The 7,500-nt window shown below is 46.2% G+C and overlaps 1 protein-coding gene across 1 annotated transcript in view; it reads left to right on the top strand.

The window, feature by feature from the left end:
* The window catches only part of pdhx (pyruvate dehydrogenase complex component X), a 52,924-nt gene that overhangs the window by 41,162 nt on the left and 4,262 nt on the right, over positions 1-7,500 (top strand). Inside the window, exons 8-9 of the mRNA XM_076270458.1 lie at positions 5,212-5,270; positions 6,770-6,928. Of these exons, the coding sequence (XP_076126573.1) occupies positions 5,212-5,270; positions 6,770-6,928 (218 nt within the window). The remainder of the gene's footprint in view (positions 1-5,211; positions 5,271-6,769; positions 6,929-7,500) is intronic.

The raw sequence follows: 7,500 nt of genomic DNA, 5'->3' as shown, positions 1-7,500 counted from the left end.
CATTACAACATGTTAATTCTTGATGAATGAGGAAGGGTCTAAGGAAGGCATAACCTGCTCAAGTGGTGTGTGTATCCCTGAAAGCATCATTGAGCAATTACCATTGTTGAAAGGATTTTTTAACACTTCCTTAAAAGCTAACCATGGTGGTTGCTCAATGTGCTTTCGGGAAAATACAGTCCTTAGTCAGTGGAGCCAAACTGTTCTCATCACGTCTGATCTGGCACTTCTTCTGCCTCAGCCTCTGATGATGACCGGACATTGACCTGATATGACACGAGCGGGAGTGAGGTTGGGAAAGAATATCGCCACGGCAATTACGGCCATGGCGATATCCGTTACAAGCCCCACTCCCATTCATGTCATGCATTGCCAAGCGAGAGAGACGTGCGTTGCTTGAAAGTTAACTCAAAAAAATAATCCAAGATGGCGGAGCTAAATCATAGACGGCAGTATTTTCATTTATTTGGGGCAGCCGTGGCCTACTGGTTAGCATTTCGGACTTGTAACCGGAGGGTTGCCGGTTCGAACCCCGACCGGTAGGCACGGCTGAAGTGCCCTTGAGCAAGACACCTAACCCCTCACTGCTCCCCTTGAGCAAGGCACCTAACCCCTCACTGCTCCCCTTGAGCAAGGCACCTAACCCCTCACTGCTCCCCGAGCGCCGCTGTCACTGCGTCCGGATTAGTGTGTGCTTCACCTCACTGTGTGCCGAGTGTGTTTCACTAATTCACGGATTGGGATAAATGCAGAGGCCAAATTTCCCTCACGGGATCAAAAGAGTATATATACTTATACTTGTACTTACTTATACTTATTTCTGTATTCACAAATAGGGTTCAGGGTTTGTGCCCGTATATTTTGTAAAAGTTAGAAAGAAATAAACACTATTAAATCTAAAAACTCAGGTTTTGTAACCAAAAAGTATGTCTGACCCCTTATACAATCTGTCACTTGTGTACTCATATTAGGTATTTTAAGTGCAGAAGTATGTGAATTGGAACACAGCCTGTGTTAACAAGCAATTACCTGCTAAGCACAGCGTTGTTTATCAGCTCATAACACCCGCTCAGTGGCAAGTTGCTGGAGTTGTCACAGTCTTTTGTAGAGTGAAGTCGTATGCATACAGTAACTTGTATGGCCTACCCACTACTGCTCATATGAAACTGAACATTCACCTACTCTTTATTTACTCTATTTTTTCACTCAAATGTGACGTTTTGAAATCGCTGCTCTATCTCTCTCTCTTTGCATGAATGGATTGTTGTTGGATAATTCAAAGCAATATGCGGAGTGATTTACTAGCGGTAAAAAAGTCTGAGTAGGGATGTCCTGAGAACATCGCCCCTCTTGATGACTCTAACTGTTGTATAAGGTGTCTCTTATAACTAATGACTGATATGCTGTCTAAGTAATGAGTTATATCTTGGAAGCGTATTTATTTGTATAGCACACTACCACGTAAGTTATAACTGAGAATGACCGGATAAGGTTGCTCTCATAACATGTTTAAAGACATGATATGCAGGGCTCAACGTAACTGTTAAAAGTGGTTGCCAGCATGGCAACCAAGAATGAGGTTTTGCTTGCCAAAGCCAACCAAATCTGGTTGCCACTTCTAACAATTTGGTAGCCAAGGGCAACCAGGCAACCATCAATGTTGAGCCCTGATTAGTTGTATGACAAGTTATGATAGACATAAGTCATATTACAGAGGGTATTAAGCACAGTATTACCTGCTCTGCTCAGTCAGCAAAAACGGCCTGTTCTTTCCCCCTTTCCTCCGTCCTTCGTGCTGCCCCCTGCGCTGCCCTGCCTCAGTGGCTCCGTGCCTGAGTGTGCGGGTGAGGCTCCTCCTGGACCCCTGCCTTCCATGGCCGCGGGCTGCATGACTCATTAACACGGCTAGAACATGATGTACACATGTGTCGCCATCGTCATGCATGAGTAAAACGCACCTGCCTGCCGCTCACGTGACCTTTGCAGGGGTTACTGCCGTTCACGTATATCTATCCCCCGCACACGCGCGCACACACACACACACACTGGAATTTGCCCTGGCAACAGGCTTGCTGCAAAATGTCCCTGTGACATTTGAGATGTGTTATGATTTGGCTCATGTGTTTGTGTCAAACAGACATTTGCAATCTACCAGGCATTTTTTTTTTTTTTTTGTATTTTTCACATGCAGCACATAATGGCTGAAGAGCCTGACTGATGGCAGAGATGGCGGCCATGACGGTGACATTGGGGTCTTTGTATTTCATGCACAGACTTGTCCATGGCATCATTATCTTGGTCTGGCTCACCTGAATGAAATAATCAAATCATGTACAGTACAGGCCAAAAGTTTGGACACACCTTCTCATTCAATGTGTTTTCTTTATTTTCATGACTATTTACATTGTAGATTCATCAAAACTATTAATGAACACATGTGGAATTATGTACTTAAAGGAAAATTCTGGTATTTAGCACTTTGAGTCTCTTTTCTGGTTTGTTTTGGATGAACTAGAGTGGTGGACACCGAAATTTTGATGATTGGTCCTGTCTCGACTTTTCTGACTCGTTTTAAATCGCCTTTGACTACTTCAGAGTGGCTGCCTACAGGTATGCACAAACATGTCCTAAAACAACCCTTAACGTTCGTTTTCAAAACTGTGCAACTCATCGAGTGGTTAGTGGTGTATACAAATATATTGAATTTTCAAAAAAGTGTGAAATAACTGAAAACATGTCTTATACAGTATTTTATGTTCTTCAAAGTTGCTATTGTTTTAAAAATGTAATACCATGTTCAGCAAGCCATAACAACATGTGGGCCAAATAACTTTGCATTCATTCATAGTAAGTATAAGTAAATATACTCTTTTGATCCCGTGAGGGGAAATTTGGTCTCTTCATTTATCCCAATCCGTGAATTAGTGAAACACACTCAGCACACAGTGAACACACAGTGAGGTGAAGCACACACTAATCCCAGCGCAACAACAGCGGCGCTTGGGGAGCAGTGAGGGGTTAGGTGCCTTGCTCAAGGGCACTTCAGCCGTGCCTACTGGTCGGGGTTCGTACCGGCAACCCTCCGGTTACAAGTCCGAAGCGCTAACCAGTAGGCCACAGCTGCCCCTAGTTTTGATGCCTTCAGTGAGAATCTACAATGTAAATAGTCATGAAAATAGAGAAAATGCCTTGAAATGAGAAGGTGTGAGAAGCCTGTACTGTAAATGTCTGTGAAAGTTGGGAGTGGTTAGGTAATCAAAGGTGTTTACCCCTTTTAACAATAAATATGTAGTCTTATTTTTGGAATGCGTTGACTGACTGACGAAACTGATGTGTTTCAGAACCATCAGGATCAAAACTCTGATTAAGGCCAATGTGTAGAAGCATGTTGGTTTCTTTTGACTTTGGTGCGTTTTGTCTGCCCTTTTATCCCACACGCTGGGTGTTGCCGGGACCTTGGAGCGTTTCCCTTTTCACCCTATAAGCCGTTGCTCCCGACCACCCCTTTCACTGTAGTGTCTGCGTTAGGCACCCCGCCTACTGAGAATTCTGCTGATTTATGCTGCCAGTCATCCGATGGATCGTCATCTAAAAGCTGATGCAATCCACCAGTGGGCCTTTAATGGCAATTTAACAGTGAGGGCTTTGTTGGAAACATGCCTGAGCAAGTTTGTGATCAAAGCACCAGGAAGCCTACATCATTGAAGTAAATCAGCCTGTTGGAGCAAGACATAATAACAGAAATGTCGAAATTCCATTGCAGAGTCCAGTGTGTGTGTGTATGTGTGAGTATTCTCACATTTGCAAAGTAATGCTTTGTGGTCAGTATTCTATTTCTGTGTCAAGGCCCGTTCAAAAGGGGATCCTTGGTCAGGTGAAGACTACACAGAGGTCACACTGGATTCTCACTCTTAAGTAGTATCAAAACTCGCACAGGTCAGGTGGCATGACACAGATAAGAGTAACGTGAGAAGTTGGTATCAAGTGACAGTGAGACAAGAGGTCAAAACGCCAATGACATAGGGGTCAGATCAGAGTGACCAATCGATGTTGAATGAAGTTCTCATGGTCCATGGAGGGACTCGATGTATGATTCCTCTCCTGCTTTCGTGTTGTTCCTGTTTTCGTCTCTCTCCTCTGCTGGATCCCTCCAGAGCCTAAAAACCTGAGCACATGGCCCGCCTGGGCCTCCGAGCATGCTGGGAGAATAGAGGGCCGATTGTTCCGTGGCGCTGGAGAATGCGTGACCTTGCTCCGGCATGGCAGGCTTGAGCTTAGCTTCCTCAGGGGCCAGAGCTCAGCTCCTCTCGCCTCGCCTCTCCTTTCCTCCTCTGCACCTCTCCTCCACGCTCCTCTCCTCCTCTTTCCTCCTCTTCTCCTCTCCTCTCTCCTCTCCCCTCTCCTCCTCTCTCCCCTCTCCTCTTCTCCTCTCCCCTCTCCTCTCCTCTGTTCTCTCTTCTCCTCTTCTCCTCCCCACACCTCTCCTCTGTTTCCTTTGCTCTCCTCTCCTCTCCCCCTCTACTCTCCTCTTTTCTCCTCTTCTCTGCTCCATCTCTCCCTAACGGGATGTACACTGCTTGAGCTTGTTGATCCCATGCCCAGCCAGCCTCAGCAAAAGGCAGGTTTATGGGGCAGATCTCCTGCTGTTTTCCCCAATGGTGAGGGGTAGCAGTTCTCCTGTTGTTTTCCCCAATGGTGAGATGTAGCAGTTCTCCTGCTGTTTTCCCCAATGGGGGGGGGGGGGGGGGGGGGTGTAGCAGTTCAGGTCTCAGGTCTCTGAGATCACCACCTGCTCTTCTGCCACTGCCTAACCTTACCTAACCACACAGGCACTGTCAGAAGAGAAAAACATGCCAGGAGTGTTTCTTTGTGTGTCTGTGTCTGTGTTTTTTTTGTTGTTGTTTTGTTTTTTGAATGTGTGTTCTAAAAGCTTCCAGGTGGAGATAAAAATCATGGGTCAGAGTTGATTTGAAACTCAATTATCAAAGAGATGGTGGTGGTGGTGGTGGTGGTGGTGGTGATGGTTGTGTGTGTGTTTTTGATGTAGATTTGATGCATCTTTGATGGGGACATTTGCAAAAACAAAACAACACTCTTCCTGCTGATAATGAGATGTGTCTCTCTGAGTTCTCGCTTTTTCACTCTCTCTCTCTTCACTCTCTCTTTCAGAGGACTGACTTCTTAACCCCTTCTTCACTCTCTCTCTTTCAGAGGACATCAAAGTGTCCGTCAACGACTTTATCATCAAAGCAGCCGCAGTCACACTTAGAGTAAGTCCCCACTTTGTCTGTTCATTAGTGTGTGTCTCAGAGTGTGGGTGTGTGTGTGTGTGGGTGTGTGTGTGGGTGTGTGTGTTAGTGTTTGTGTGTGTCGGTCTGTGTCTGTATGTGTGTGAGAGAAGGAGTATTTTACCACCGCATGTTGTTAATTTTTCCATGTTGAGTTGTGCTACAGTCAGTTCTCAGGTTTGTTGATCCACTGATTGAGAATGTGAAGGATCAATAGATAGCCTCAACCCAGATGAGTCGATAAATGTTAAGCACAAATGAGGTCCAAATGTGGTCAATGTGATTGATTGCATTGACTAAGATGCCAGTGGTAGTGGCACATGTGGAGATGTAATACTGCTCGAAGCTGTCAGGTTGACATCTGAATATCTGAATATCATCATTGTTTTTTTGTTTTTTTTTCGTAAATAACACTGTCATGGTATCAAGTCTTTTAAACATAAACAGTGCTTAAAGTTCTCAGACACTATTCCAAGTGCTGGGCAGGCTTGTGTAAGATTTGAAAGTAGATAATTATAAGTAGTGGCTTTGATTATCTGATATGTGCTTCAGGCACAGATTGTCCTTGCTTTGAGCCCTGAGTCAGGCAGGACTACCCATCCATCAGCTGTGTGTGAGGAAGTCTCTGTCTCCGGGCACGCTGGCCTGCCGTGGTATGCGGTGGTATGGGGGCGTATGCAGTCATGTGGGGCCTGTGTTCCCATCTCTGCACCCACCAGCTCTCATGTTCAGGCTGGTTGGAACGATGGGACCCGGAGGGAACCCTGCCCTGATTGGAGCAGGGGTGCTGGGGGCAGCCAATACCACTGATCTCATCCACACGAGCCTAAACGGCCGGCGGTCATGAGACTATGCTCTCTCATAGATGTATATTTGTATATCTGTCAGAAGTCTTCCCACACACACACAGACACACACACTCTCCCTCTGGCTGCCGGCTGCAAATGCTTGCCTGGAAAATCATCAAGCAACCCTACACATGCACAGCACCCCCCCCCCCCCCCCCCAATTCCCATCTGTACAAAGCCGTGGTATGATGTGTCTAAAAATAGGCTCAATTTCCCCCATTAGCGGGCTTTCTCGCCCACCCACCCCCCCACCCCCCAGCAGAGGATGGAGACGTGGTGGAGGAAATTAATAGGCTATCTGTTCATTCAGAGAGATGCCTTTGAAAGGCTGCGTCTGAAGCTTTCAGATGACAGATTAAAAGAATGCATTATCAGGATCGACTGTCAGTCTTAGAGAGTTTTCTTTCTCATTTAGTTTAGTTTTTTTTTTTTTTTTCTAATCTCCCAAGGGGATTGTCTTGCAGGACAGTAAGCAGATTTTGTTCCTATGCTGTTAGTCTATCTGTCTGTACTAATCAACAAGCAGTCTGGTCAGCATAGATGGACCTTTTCGAATGGTATCTCACCCTGTTGGTTTGTCCAATGTTATGGCATCTATGCAGTGTATAACCTGTCCCCTCTCCGCCACTGTAGGAGTTACCTGAAGTCAACGTCACCTGGGCGGGCGACGGCCCCAGAGCCTTGGGCTCCATCGACATTTCCATCGCCGTGGCGACGGACCGAGGCCTCATCACCCCCATCATCAAGGATGCGGCCGGCAAGGGCGTGCAGGAGATCTCCGCCAGTGCCAAGGTAACCATGGCAACTGCACATCATCCGGCAGACGTGCTGTGGAAGCTGTGGAATGCCCAGGGTGTTCCAGGATCCACAGCGACTGTGCTGTGCTGTGCTGTTCTGGGGGAGATGGGCAGACCGGGATAGCCAGGCGTGGGTTTACACGGTTAGCTGGTCGCGGCGTTGGTAGATTTCTGGCCGAGTCTGTTTCATCTCTCTTCTGTTTGGCCGTGCGCTGACCCGGCATGCTCCACGCTGATCTACCAAAGATGGTCAAATGTATGGTCAAATGTATAGACCCTTTCAAGAGAGTTCCATTATCAGCATCATAGTTGGCCCCACAAGGCTTCCGTTTTCATTCCAACATTCCATATGTTATCTTAATGCAGAGGAAGTAGATTGGGAACCAAATAGAACGTTCAAGCATTGTTTTTTTTTTTTTATTGTTGAAAGGGTCTATAATGTACTGTATGTGTTAGAAGCTGAAATTGGAGTTGGGTAAACAGATTGATTAACTAACACATGTCCATTCGATGGATCTGGTGTGTGTATGTGTACGTGTGTGTGTGTGTGTGTGTATTAGCGTGTGT

Source organism: Alosa pseudoharengus, unplaced genomic scaffold, assembly GCF_046254945.1.
Source record: "Alosa pseudoharengus isolate Yale_2024_CS ecotype anadromous, Long Island Sound unplaced genomic scaffold, YU_APseudo_1.1 YU_APseudo_1.1_scf_10, whole genome shotgun sequence".
Classification (NCBI taxonomy): Eukaryota; Metazoa; Chordata; class Actinopteri; order Clupeiformes; family Clupeidae; genus Alosa; species Alosa pseudoharengus.
The sequence above is the reverse complement of the archived record's forward strand: the minus strand, read 5'-3'. Positions and strand labels throughout refer to the sequence as shown.